This window comes from Palaemon carinicauda, chromosome 17 (assembly GCF_036898095.1).
Source record: "Palaemon carinicauda isolate YSFRI2023 chromosome 17, ASM3689809v2, whole genome shotgun sequence".
NCBI lineage: Eukaryota > Metazoa > Arthropoda > Malacostraca > Decapoda > Palaemonidae > Palaemon > Palaemon carinicauda.
In genome coordinates, this window is record NC_090741.1 from 42,941,780 (window position 1) to 42,956,779 (window position 15,000).

At 34.6% G+C, this 15,000-nt stretch overlaps 1 protein-coding gene across 1 annotated transcript in view; it reads left to right on the forward strand.

Moving 5' to 3' along the window:
• LOC137656708 (uncharacterized) overlaps window positions 1–15,000 on the forward strand; it is a 137,439-nt gene that overhangs the window by 44,767 nt on the left and 77,672 nt on the right. The window contains exon 2 of the mRNA XM_068390929.1: window positions 1,645–1,711. Coding sequence (XP_068247030.1) covers window positions 1,645–1,711 — 67 coding nt within the window. The remainder of the gene's footprint in view (window positions 1–1,644; window positions 1,712–15,000) is intronic.

Below are 15,000 nucleotides of genomic sequence, written 5' to 3' on the forward strand. Positions count from 1 at the left end.
TAATAATTAGCCCATCTTCGTTTTATAACATCCTCTTTGTGCAATCATTTCCTTCAATATCTCCTATAAAGTTTACCTGACTAGGGATTTGCCTTTGATTTACCCAAGAGTCTCTTCTTCTTTCCCACCGTTACTTTTTTTTAGAATGATTTATTGTTAATTTGTTCTCTTCATTTATTTATTTCCTTATTTCCTTTCCTTACTGGGCTATTTTTCCCTGTTGGAACCCCTGGGCTTATAGCATCTTGCTTTTCCAACTAGGGTTGTAGCTTGGATAGTAATAATAATAATAATAATATTCCTACATTAAAGGGTCGGTTGCTTGATGCGCCCTCTCGAATGCCTTCCGTCAAAGGCATCCTCTTCCACCAAACCTATTCTCTCCATATCATCCTTCACCTTATCTCGCCATCTAATCTGGCGCTCTCTCGATCTTCTCTCCCAAACAGGTTCCTCTCAAGCCTTCCTCGCTAACACTTGCCATTCTTCTTATTCCATCAGTTTCTAATCTTTCAAGCAGTGATATTACCATAATAGACCTCATCATACTCGTCTCTGTTCTCTCAAGCTTCGCTTCCTCTCTTCGTCTTAAGGCCCACGTTTCCGATCCATAACTCTGGTGTTTGACTTTCAACTTGATTGGCATTTCCTTGTCACATACCGCTGACTCTGATATTCAGTAAAGCTTCTTATCCTTCCCTTTGTTCCCGACCTTCTACTAAACTCCACTGTAGTTCTTCCAGTAGCTATACGCATCTATACACATCTTAATTTCTTCCTCTTCTATATATTACTTCTTCCACCCAACTCAATCTAGGACTCCTCTATTCTCTCTTGACACTCCATAGCCATTTGTCAGCGTAATTACTTCTACGAGGATACTGCAAAATCAAACCATTGTTCTCTAGTCTTGGGTAGTGCCATAGCCTCTGTACCAGTCTTCAACTGTCTTGGGTTAGGGTTCTCTTGCTTGAGGGTATACTCGGGCACACTATTCAATCTAATTTCTCTTCTTGTTTTGTTAAAGTATTTATAGTTTATATAGGAAATATTTATTTTAACCTTATTACTGTTCTTAAATTATTCTATTTTTCCTTGTTTCCTTTTCTCACTGGGGTATTTTCCCTGTTGGGGTTCCTGGGATTATAGCATCCTGCTTTTCCAACTAGGGTTATAGCTTAGCAATTGATAATAATAATAATAATAATAATAATAATCATAATAATAACAATAATAATAATAATTAAGGGTTGAGGTAGCGTATTGGAAACGTCCCTGCCTTGCGATCTGCTGGAACAATGAGCGAGACCCCGCTCAAGCTTGATAGTTTCTTGTAATGTCTGCAACCTCACCATCCTTGTGAGCTAGGGTAAGCCTAAAGGTCTACCTGCTGAGGCATCAGCATCCATTGCCTGACCCTCCTTGGTCCTAGCTTGAGTGGGTAAGGGGCTTCGGAGCTGATCATATTAAGGCCAATCTCTAGGACATTTTCTGCGAGCTAGGGCACTGTCACTATCCCTTGCCTTTGCCATTCATGAGCGTCCTTTAAACCTTCATGATGCTATCACACATTGCTTTCATATTCCAACTGTTTTATGCTCTGCGTTATTATAAGGTATTAATAATCTCTCTTGTCTTTTCCAGATGGTGCTTAACAAGCCATTATTATCGTTATTATCTGCACTGGCGCTATTTGTGGATTATTCTCATGGTAAGTAGAGCCATCAAACTTATTTTCTTATTAATAAAATAGCTTTAAAAAAGAAAGTTATATGAAGACCTAGTTTTTCAACATATGCAATCATACGTATATACATACAATGAACATATATATATATATATATATATATATATATATATATATATATATATACATATATATATATTATATATATATATAATATATATATATATATATATATCATTTACATATATTTATATGTGTGTATGTATATATAAATGAGTGTGAATATTTGTGTATAAGGTCTTAATATACTGTAGATAATAAAACCATTTTAAATATATGTATATAAACTATGTACCTAAACAGAGGTTAAGTTAATAGGGAGGTAAAATAAGGACATGAACGAGACAGACCCACTTGTAACTATTGCCAAAAGAAATTTTGAAAGGAACATTTACGACAAATTTTCATAAAATTTCAATAAGCGATCATTCTGGCCCTTATTAATTTAAAGATATTACGGGTTTCATTTAAGTAGTTTTTTTATATTCATGATTTTTTTTTTTTTTTTGTTAAAAAATTAGTTTTAATCTTGAATTTTAAATTTTTCAGTTTCTTTCCTTCTCCGATTATCCTGTTTTTGTGTTTTTTTTTTTAAAATCGTTTTATATATACACATTTATATACGTGTATATTTTATACACACATAAGTATACATACAGTATATATACACAAATTTGTGCAATAATAGAACAGTACATAAATGACTTAGGAATAGGCAGATAGACGGATAGACAAAAAGCATCTGATTTTCCAGGTAAAGGTTGTAGTGGCCGATGTGGCAACGTCCCTGACTGGTGAACTCCAGACTAGGGTTCGAGTCCCGCTCAAACTCATTAGTTTCGAGGTCGCTGCAACCTTACCATCCTTATGAGCCAAGGATAGGGGGTTTGGGGGAGCCTAAAGTTCTATCTGCTGAGTCATCAGCAGCCATTGCTTGGCTATCCTGGGTCCTAGCTTGGGTGGAGAGGGGGCTTGGGGGCTGATTATTATTATTATTATTATCATTATTATTAGCCAAGCTACAACTCTAGTTGGAAAAGCAAGATGCTTTAAGCCCCAGGGCCCCAATAGGGAAAAATAGCCCAGTGAGGAAAGGAAATAAGGAAATAAATAAATGATGAGAATAAATTAACAATAAATCATTCTAAAAACAGTAACAACGTCAAAATAGATATGTCATATATAAACTTTTAACAACGTCAAAAACAGATATGTCATATATAAACTATAAAAAGACTCATGTCAGCCTGGTCAACATAAAAAACATTTGCTTCAACTTCGAACTTTTGAAGTTCTACTGACTCAACTACCCGATTAGGAAGATCATTCCACAACTTGGTAACAGCTGGAATAAAACATCTAGAATACTGTGAAGTATTGAGCCTCATGATGGAGAAGGCCAGGCTATTAGAATTAACTGCCTGCCTAGTATTACGAACATATGTTTATATGGTCAGTCTCTGGGGCATTAACCTACTCGATAGGGCAATGTCACTGTCCCTTGCCTCTGCCATTCATGAGTAGCCTTTAAACCTTTAAAACGTACTATCACGTCGCACGCAAATAAGAATGATAATAAAATCGCCAAGTGATATCCTCATGTTCGACCAGTTGCATCACTGGCTAACAATTTGACAGGACAATCGGCTACGGCCTTCGTTTTGGGTTAAAATGGTGAACAGCGTTGAATAATTAATTATTAATATACGCAAAGTTACGTAAAAATGCGCGTTTTATTTAATGATATTTACTTATTTCTCTCCCGCACACTGCTAGCTAGTTCGAAGTTCTCCGTTTGAATGCAAAATGCAACCTCTTATTTGCTGCAGTTTTCTCGTTATTTCAGTAGAAATCGAATGAGTAAATTGAATCAAGAAATCAAGGATTCTTTACAAATATGTTGGGTATCCATGGTATCACTGTTCTACGTCGCATTATTCAACTAGTTTTTATTTTCTTTTAATTTGTTCATTTTCTATTCCGAGAAAGTTAGAGTAACAAATTTATATCTTGGGTTGGTTTCGAAGACATACGTGCCCATTTTGAAATCATTTTTAGGTTCCTGATAGTCTGTTCACTATTAAGGCGAAGGGAAACAAATAACAACTTTATTCTAGAAAACCTAGGACAATAACTCTCACCAAATCTCGATTCCTTCCCCGGTCGAACGTGGCATTAAATCCCCGTAGAGTTTTAGCATAAACCACCTGCTAAGTTTGATACGAATTGCCGTGGAATCTCATTTGTTATCTCCATTTATGCAGCAAATATTCACCTACGATTCACCCTTCACTCGGTGAATATAACTTAGACTGTTGTTTAGGTTTTTCTCTAGAGCCAATTTCAGCTTGAAAAAGACTTATAGGTGAATATAGTAATATGGCTAAATAAAGATCTTCGTTATTTCAAACGCATAAAAAAAACAGGTTAAAATATAGCTTGTGTTTGAATCCGAAAGAGACCAAAGAATTGACCTTAGTTAAAATTAGATTAATCGCTAGGTTTGGAATCAACTTCGACCTCCATTGACCTTATTTCGAAGATCTAGATGGAATCCTTCTAAGAGGGAATATGCGCCCGAAGCTCGAATCTTAGCGTATTTTGAATTCTGCCAAATGCCAAGTCTTGACCTAAAATCGGATAGAACAAAATAAGGGCAAAATATGGCTTGAGTTTTTTTTTTTTGTTGGAGCCCTTGGGCTTATAGCTTCCTACTTTTCCAACAAGAGTTGTAGCTTAGCTAATAATAATAATAATAATAATAATAATAATAATAATAATAATAATAATAATAATAATAATAATAATAATAATTTCTCAAAACAAAAGCTACATTACCCTATGAAAAATCAAAAATTTTAAGTAATTTTTATTTTTCCTAACATACTTACCTCGAACTACTTTCTTAGGAGTTACCAGTAACCTCTCTACCGGTCGGTAGAGAGGAGGTTACTGGTAACTCCTAAGAAAGTAGTTCGAGGTAAGTATTCGTGTTGGAACAAATTATATTTATATTAGAGAAAAGAACACAAAAGTACAAGTAATAATGATCAAAATAATTACCCTTATTATCAAAATTGGTTTTCAAAATTGCGAAAGATCGAATAGGAGTCAATAAGGGTTAATATAAGAACACGGAATCAAAGAAATTTTTTTAATTTGTTTAATTAGGCGAAGACGGAAATAAAAGAATTAAATTTTTTCACCTTTGAAAGAAATTACATTTTTTGATACTTTAATTTAATGATGTCACATAGTTCTTTGAGTATTTGATCTCCCTATATTTTCATTTACTTATTTTCTTTAACGATATCGTAATATAACTTTCAATTGTATTTTCAATTCAATAATTACAGTCTTCCTTTATCTTTGAGGTATCTGCTATCGTAACTTTTTTTCTTTCTTTTAGCATAGTCTTTATTGTTATTGTATATGTTAACTTAACCTTTTTCAGTTCCTTTGTTCTTGAATTATGTTATCGTAAACGTATTCTATTACATTGTAGTCTTTATTATTAACGTATCTGTTACCGTAACCTTTGTTCTTGAAGTATCGTTTGCTTATTTCCATTATTCTTTTTTAGCGTTGTCTTTATTGTTACCGTATTTGTTATCTTAACCCTTTTCAGTTCCTTTGTTTTTGAATTATGTTATCGTAAACTTATTCTATTTTATTGCAATCTCCATTGTCAACGTATCTGTTACCTTTATTCTTTAAGTATTGTTTTCACCCTGTTTTTTTATTTCTTTATTCTTTTAACGTATCTGCCTTTGTTCTTTTATTGTACCTTTTTTATGTATCCGCTAAAAACTTTTGTTCTTTAAGTATATATATGTTCAAGCAACTTTTGTTCTTTAAGTATATGTTAAAGGAAACTTTGTTCTTTAAGTATATGTTGAAGCAAACTTTATTCTTTAAGTATGGGTTAAAGGAAACTTTGTTCTTTAAGTATATGTTAAAGCAAACTTTGTTCTTTTACCGTAATGTTTTTTCTTAATGTACCTGTCATAGTAACTTCTTGAATTTAGTTACAAGAATAGTAACTTACTTTAAACTTTTAACAGAATCTAAAAAAGACAACAATGTTCTTAATATTAATGACTTTATAAAACAATGAATTATGAAAAACATTCACAAATGACGTTTAAATTCTTATAATATAATGATTTATAAAAGACTTTCTTAAATGACATTTGAATTCTGAGAACACAATGACTTACATAAAACTTTCTTGAATGACATTTAAATTCTTAGAAAACAATGACATATAAAAGACTTTCTTAAACGACATTTGAATTCTTATAAAACAATGACCCATAAAAGACTTTCTTAAATGACGTTGAAATTCTTAAAAAAACAATGTCTTATGAAATAAGACTTTTAAGTGACATTGAAAATTTTTACAAAACAACGACTTCAAGAAATGGTCTTTCTTAACAATGGTGGCAAATATAATAAAGCTTTCTTTAAAAATCCTTTTTAAAAAACAAGGACTTCCAAACCTTTAAAAATTAGGGGCTTCCAAACCTTTAAAAAAAACAAGGACTTCCATACCTTTTAAAAGACAAGGACCTCCAGACCGTTAAAAAGACTTCTAAGCCTTAAAAAACAAAGGCTTCCAAACCTTCAAAAAGCAAAGACTTTCAAACCTTTAAAAAACGACTTCTAAGCCTTAAAAACAAAGACTTCTAAACCCTTAAAAACAAGGACTTCCAAACCTTTAAAAAACAAAGACTTCCAAATCTTTAAAAAAAAGGACTTCCAAGCTTTAAAAAAAACTATGACTTCAAAACCTTTAAAAAAAACAAGTACTCCTAAACCTCACTTGGCATTAAAATCTCTGTTTAGATTACACTTATATTAATGGTCTTAGCTTAATTTAATTAGGATTCTAGAGAAATAATTAATGAACTAATTAATCAATAATAATAAACTAAGCACTTCCTCTTTTTTTTTTCTTCCTCAATCTCTTCTTGGTGTTGGTGCATTGGCTACCGGTCATGGCTTCATGATGGTGATAATGATGATGATGATGATGATGATACCGGATATATGTTAATGGTGATGTGGTTAAACGGTGATGATAATGACGCTGGTGGTGGTGGTGGTGACAATGAAATTGATGGTGATGGTGGGAATAATGCCTTAATGACAATGGTTTCACTGTGATGATAACGATGATTATTATTCTGATGATGGTTCTGGGTATAATGGCCATGATGATCATGATGAATGAAATATGATGACGTGTGGTGGTTTCTTGCTGTTTTGTTCTCTGGTGGTGGGAATGATGACGGCTGTGGTTATAATGATAATAACTATACTATGCATTTCGTAAACGAATGGTTTAAGGTAAGAGCTTTGAGCATCACTTGGTTATAAGGAGGGCATCACAAATAGGAAGCGTCAGTAATACAGGAGGAGTAAAGGCAGAAAATGCAGAGAAATATCACCCTGAAATATCTCATGGAAATATCAAAAGTAGAAGTGAAAGGGAGATCTCGGAAACTTCTCCTGGGGTACTACACGATTACTTCCAGACTGGTTACCGGAGGCTTCCAGAGGCCCTCTCCAAGGAAACGGATAACGTGTTTTCAGAGCAGTCTTTGGTAGGGAATACTGTCGCAGATAAAGAAAATGGTGGAGAGCCCGTTGAGTTCGCGGAACTGTCTTTGGAGAGAAAGGGTGTCACCTTGATGAGAATTGACAGCGAGATTAGAAAGTTCTCTGATCTGTTTCTGTCAGAAGATGCAGAAAAGGACATTACCAGTAGAAGGAAACGGGAGGCTGTTGAACAAGAAGTTCTGAGGCTGAATGTCTCAGGAAACATCACTGAGAACGACAACAATAATATCCACGAAGAGATACTGGGGACAAATCACTCCGATAACTCCGTGAAAAACGACTCTAAAGGCAATGATATTGACCTCTCTCCCTCAAATCACAACAGCAGCAGCAACAGTGTCACTCCTGAGACAAGCCTTTCAGAAACGACCAAAAACGACTCGAACAGCAGTAATGATCAACTTTCAGAGGTATTTCTTTCAGGAAAGGTCATGGAGAATGACTCGATCAACGGTACCGACTACCTTGAAGAGGCCTTTCTTTCAAAAAAGGTCACGGAGACTGACTCGACCAACAGTACCGATTACCTTGAAGAGGCCTTTCTTTCAGGAAAGGTCGCGGAGAATGACTCGACCAACAGTACCGATTACCTTGAAGAGGCCTTTCTTTCAAAAAAGGTCATGGAGAATGACTCGACCAACAGTACCGATTACTTTGAAGAGCCCTTTCTTTCAAAAAAGGTCACGGAGAATGACTCGACCAACAGTACCGATTACTTTGAAGAGGCTTTTCTTTCAGGAAAGGTCACGGAGAATGACTCGACCAACAGTACCGATCACTTTCCACAGGTCTTCCTTCCAGAAAAGGTCAACAAAAACGCTTCGAGCAATAGCAGCACGTCAACAAACTCAATTTCCAGAAGGTCATTGCCAAGAGTCTTCAGTACGTCCACTCCCAACGCACAAACAGACGACAACAAAGAAAGTCATCCGAGTGCTTCCTACATCATCAACGAGGCTGGAAGAGGAAGAGAAATTACAGGGCTTGGTGAAAGCAATGAAGAGGACACTGCAACCCGAAACCCTACGGGGATTCTGGTCGTTGAGAGCGAGGTCATTCCAAAGGCTGCCTCTTTGACGGTCTCTTCATCAGTGTTGAGTTTAGGGGAGAATGTTAGGAATGTATGGCAAGAAAGGGAGAGTTTAGGGTCTGTACCACCGAGGTCCTCTTTCGAGGAGGATCCCTCGAGATATGGGAATTACAGGTCTTCTCTCAGAGGAGGGGGCGAGGTTAAAGATGAGGATATAGGAAGCAACCAATCACCCTCATGGAGGTCTCCTTTAGACGAGCACCCGGAAGCTAAGAGTTTCAGGTCTCCGCCGAGCGGAAAAGATGGTGGTAGGCCATCCCAAGGAGGTTTAGCAAAACAGCAGCAGTCAGGAACACCAGAGGACAGTGAGGATAGCAGCCTCGGCTTGGCAGGACAAATGTTTCTCAGTTGGGGTAAGATGCATCAACAGATATTGTATCGTAGAACGCAAACAGAACACGTACAAACCAATGACAAAGAAACGAGACGGCGCAAATGCATTTTTTTTTTTTTTGCTTAAGGCACATGCACGCCTGCATGCAGACGATATTATCTCTCAAATGACCTTACAACCCTAAAAAATCAGTCAATATCAGCAAAAATCATAAGAAAGTAAGAAGACCTTAATACAATGACCCAGTCACTATCAGCAAAAATCAGAAGAAAGACCTTAATACAATGACCCAGTCAATATCAGCAAAACCAGAAGAAAGAAAGAAGACCTTAATACAATAACCCAGTCAATATCAGCAAAAATCAGAAGAAAGTAAGAAGACCTTAATACAATGACCCAGTCACTATCAGCAAAAATCAGAAGAAAGTAGGAAGACCTTAATACAATGACCCAGTCAATATCAGCAAAACCAGAAGAAAGAAAGAAGACATTAATACAATGACTACGATGATGAAAACTGTCAAAAATGAACATTGAAGCAATACCCACAGTCAAGGACTATACTGAAGCAGTTAAGAACTATGTGAATAATGTATACAAAAACACAGACTACCTATGAGAATTGAACTATCACAGCAAGGATTGACGTAGAGAACAAGGCTGCATCAATCAAGAAAATTATTTTCTTGAAATTATGACCCGAAACCAGACTACTTGGGAGAGTGAAAATATAACAAACTCAAAACACTGAACGTATAAAACGACGTGGAATTAAAGAGTGAAGTGAATAAGAAGAAGCAAAGACTATGAGAAAAACTGAACATAGAAAGAAGACCCAGAACCAAAGACTTCGCAAAGAAAAATCCCTCAAAGAGAATGACTGCACTGATTGAAATAAATCCAAGATGTTGTACATGAGAACAAAACCTTAAAACCAAAGACAACATACCAAATGATATGAAATACAAAACACAAGAGAAGACCACGAAAATCCTTACTGTATAAAAAATACAGAAAATTCATCAAAAAATATGAAATGAGAGAAAATAAAAGACAAGAACAAAAGACTACATGGAAAAATACAAACGAAGAAATTTTGAACACGGCAACATCTAAAAGGCACAACAGATCAAATACAAAAAAACCTGCAACATTTACATTGCATGCAACAAGATAGATGGGAATGCTGCACATCTTCGTCCATTTCAAGCACAGAGGAAAAGTTGATTATTTGCATGTTGGGTGCAAACACGCAAACACTTGGATGGAAAATTTGATACTTGTTGCTTGCAAGTTAACCACTTTTTTCCGGCATGTGATTGGAACTAATAAATGAATAGAAGCGTTTGTTTACTTAGAAAATACTTAGCAATCATTGTATTTGTTTATGATTGTTGGTATTCTTGTTGTTATATTTTTTGATGCATGAGTAAATCTTCATTTGCTTTTGCTTTTTTTTTTCTTATATTTTGTCTTTTCCTGTTGAATATTAGCATGCTGCTTATGCTATATTTCTTTCAGATTCGAATTTTAATAATAAATGTTTCTTTTTCCACAATATATCATTGTATTTTACCACTTATGTTCCTTTAAAAGTCTACTTGTATTTATTTTCTATTTTACAACTCTCTTTTGTATATACGTTTGGCATGTGATTTTTTATTATAAATATTTTTAAATGGATGATATTACTAAGTATTTAAATTTGTAAAGAATAATTACCGTTTACTTATATTGCTTCAATTAATTTTGAAGGTGGAGACAGAAGTTGCCAAAAAGCTAAAATTAACTATGATTTTTACCAATACATTTCTAAGGATTTTATTATTAGCAATTATTTTCTTCTGAATATGATAGTTCTTCATTTGTTGAATAAAAATAATAACAATATTGATAATAATAACATTAATGATAATAATAATAATAATAATAATAATAATAATAATAATAATAATAATAATAATAATGATAATAATTAATAATAGTTAAAATTACCATAATAATAATTCCTTCTTCGACTGATTATAATAATAACAAAAATGATAAAGTCAATAGTATTAATAGTGATAATGATAGCAACAATAATTATTACTTTGATTGATTACTGGTTTTGCATCATTAGCTGAATGACATCCCCTTCCCATTTAAGGAAGCAACAGTTTTTATTCTTCTTATCTTACCACTATTTTCACGCTCGTTTCCCTCAAGAGTATCTTTGACAGGTAATTTTTCAGCGTCACAGAGCCGCAAAGGTATTGTAAAACGGTAAATGCTTTTTTTTTTTTTTTTGTATGTCTCATTATTTCTTATAGTTTTTACGGTTCAAATAAATCGAAGACTAACATTATACACACACAATTCGGAGATATATCTACCCCGTTAGAAGAAAAAAAAAAAAAAAAAAAAAAAAAAAAAAAAAAAAAAACTTTAATTTTAATCGGAAAATCATAAATATCTACCATTCTTAACAGTATTTCAGTAAAATATAGGTGACCGTAATTTTACCTTACTTTTTTATTTTCTTTCACCGGTTGGTGAACTTACTATCACTCCTTTACGTCAATACATCCGTTTTTAAACTGTAAAAATCCTGGAATAAATGTTGCCAGACAATTACCGTTTTTTTAATGCAACTTTTTTACAGTGTAGTTTAAAAGTTATTTCAATTTATATTATCATTATAGAAATTAATACTTCTTTACCCAATTCCCATTCCAACTAGTATCATCACGAAGGAAATTTTTTTTCAAGCAATGGCAGTGAATATTATCGTTCCAGATTCCTGTTCCATTCTTTTAGCTGGACTTGAAATATTCCAGAGGGTTTCTCATGGGAGTCCCTCATTTCCCAAGAGAAATGATTGACAGCAGCGGTCAAAATAACCAGAGGGCTTGTGATCAAAATAACCAGAGAGCTTGTGATCAAAATAACCAGAGAGCTTGTGATCAAAATAACCAGAGGGCTTGTGATCAAAATAACCAGAGAGCTTGTGATCAAAATAACCAGAGAGCTTGTGATCAAAATAACCAGAGAGCTTGTGATTAAAATAACCAGAGGGCTTATGATCAAAATAACCAGAGAGCTTGTGATCAAAATAACCAGAGAGCTTGTGATAAAAATAACCAGAGGGCTTGTGATCAAAATAACCAGAGAGCTTGTGATTAAAATAACCAGAGAGCTTGTGATCAAAATAACCAGAGAGCTTGTGATCAAAATAACCAGAGAGCTTGTGATCAAAATAACCAGAGGGCTTGTGATTCCATTTAGAAGTTAACGAAAACCAAAGCAAGGAGAGAGACATATTGGCCTCTCTTCATTAGATGACCATCAAGAAAAAGTCGGTATTTTCATCATAGATACCAAAGACTTCCATATAAAATTAATTTCAAAAGATATCATTATTACTGACAGTAAAAATGTTTGTTCCAGTAAATGTCAAAATGTATTTCAAAGCGCTGACAAAAGAGAAATCATGGTAGTAAATATTGTTGTTATAGATTCCAGAGTTTTTTGTTTGGTTTTGTTCAAATAAGCAAAGTTGACATTTTACAAAGCTTCTCTTTCGTGTCTCATTCCATTATGTAACGTCGTAAAGGATTCCAGAGGTCAATGTTAGGTCATATTCCAAGATATATCTTCACTATACATACCAGTACCTTTTAAGTCTTCTTCTAAGTAAAATCTTCGTCTCAGCCTCTCTTACTTCTCGCTTGGAATCCTTTCCAGTTAATACCATCGTCATGGATTCCAAAGTTCTCTTTTAACGCCCCATTTTGGCATATATAGTCGATGTAGATGATTAACAACATTTGGATTCCATACACGGAAATATATTCGTTAATGATTCCATTGTTCCTGGGTTTAGTTCCTTTCCAGTACATATCTTCTACAAATATTCTCACAATTCCCTTCCAGTAAATATTATCGTGGATTCCAAAGCCCTTTCTTCAGGTTTCTTTCCAGTAAATATCTTGGTCTTGGGATTTTTTTTTTTTTTTGGGGGGGGGGTGTAGATTGATCGGCCCTTGTGGTAAAAGTACGGGCTCTTACAATTCTATTCTTTAGGTTTCTTTCCAGTAAGTATTTTGGTCTTGGGTATCTTTTTAATTTTTTATTATTATAATTTCTTTTTTTTTTTTTTTTTTTTTTTGCTTGGCCTTTTTGACAAGGCACAGGCTCTTACTATTATGCAGCCCGTAGTTCTATTCCAGTAAGAACCATTATCAGACACCAATGCTCTTTTTCTATCTCATTAAAATTCCAATTATTACATAAGACTTCTTTAAGGACCAGTTCCAATGAATTTTCTCTTGACATATCTTACAGATGTTCTTTTATGTCCCATTCCAGTACACATTTTTCAGTAATAACAGGATTTTTTTTTCTTTGACTTTATACACGTAAGTATGCTTAGTGAATTTATATCAATTAGTTTTACGGGAAAATATATGAATCCATAATATTATATAGCATGATATAAAAGAAAATCTAGAATCTTTTACATCAATATATTTGGAAGACTAAAAGAGATCTATATTGTATGACGTATAGGGTCTCCGTAATGATATTCATGATAAAAGGTTTTTGAATAATGACAAACATACCTACAGGAATAAAAAATATAGAAAATTAAATTCACTGGGTTATTCAAATATAGTTTCGGCGGTTCACAAGAACGTTCAATTACTATTATTACACATACATATACATACACACACATATTATATATATATATATATATATATATATATATATATATATATATATATATATATACATACAAGCATATACTGTATAGCCTACATACATTAGATTAACGTTAATCTTGAAACTCATAAATCTCATTTGGACATGAAACTTTTTGTCTACTGTAATATCATATAAAAATTTACAATTTATAACAAGACGAAGAATATAATTATTTTAAAGAATTACATAAATTTTTCGCACACAGAAAGGGCAGCTTCAAAATGGCGGACAAGCTTTGAGTTGAGACTTTTTTTATTTCTGTTTTGTCGTAAACATCATCGTCATATTTCAAAAATAACCACTTGCGAACATATTCAATTCCTTTGGACATGTATTCCATACTATTTAACCTAATTCGTCTTTTACTGATGGCGTGGTTTACCAATCAGAAGCCTGGAAATTATATACAGTATGCCACTTGAGCCCACAAATCAGGCAGCTATTACGTCATAAAAATGACGTCACTAACGCAATTAATTCATCACACATCTGACCAATCAGAAACCTGTAAATTATCTATGCCACTCGAGCCCACGAATCACAGTCAGCTATCAAGTAATCACAAATGACGTCACTAACGCTATTACGTCATCACACAACTGACCAATCAGAAGCCTGGCAACTAACTATGCCACTCGAGACCATACACAGCCAGCTATTAGCATCAAGAATGACGTCACTAACGCAATTACGTCATCACACAGCTGACCAATCAAAAGCCTTGATATTAACTATGCCCTCGAGACCACTTCTTCTTCTTTAGATTGCCCGGAGCTTCTCTCCGGACAGGGGCTTTTTGACAGTGCGTCTAGCCCCTAGGTGGTTTCCCCGGCGGGTAGGTGTGGTGGTTGACGATCAGCAGGGCCTGGAAGTATATTTTTTCTTTTCCCTAGTTAGGGGCGAAAAGAGGTTTTATAGTGGTAAGGGAAAGGCTGTATAGTAAAGAGTCCCAGTGAGTAGGAGAGTCTGGGAGAGGAAAGGAGGGTTTTCAGTGGGAGAAGAAAGAAGCAGTTTTAAGTGTAAGTACTTATTGCTGCTTGCCAAGGTCAATTAGATTTCGCAACATGTTGCGAGCTTGCTCAACCCAAGGGCCAGCACTGATTAAGCCCCTGGCTGGCCATGGGCGGCATCAAGGGATTTTACTTATAGAAATGCCTGCTTTAGGCAGGCAAGGTCAAGAAACCAAGTGTTTAGGCCTATTTAGGGCCAAAGTGATGAGATTAAGCTCAAAGGTGAAAGATTAAAGAGTTTAGTCCCAGTGAGTTAGAGAGACTGGGAGAGGAGGGAAGGGTTCTCGGTGGGAGGGGAAAGAAGCAGTTTTAGGCATAAGTGCTTTATACTGCTTGCCTGGTGTCACTGGGTATGGCTCTGGCATGCCAGGGACATAGTCGAAAGGATTTTTCTTATATGAATACCTGCTTTAAGCAGGCAGGGTCGAGAGACCCAGTGTTTAGG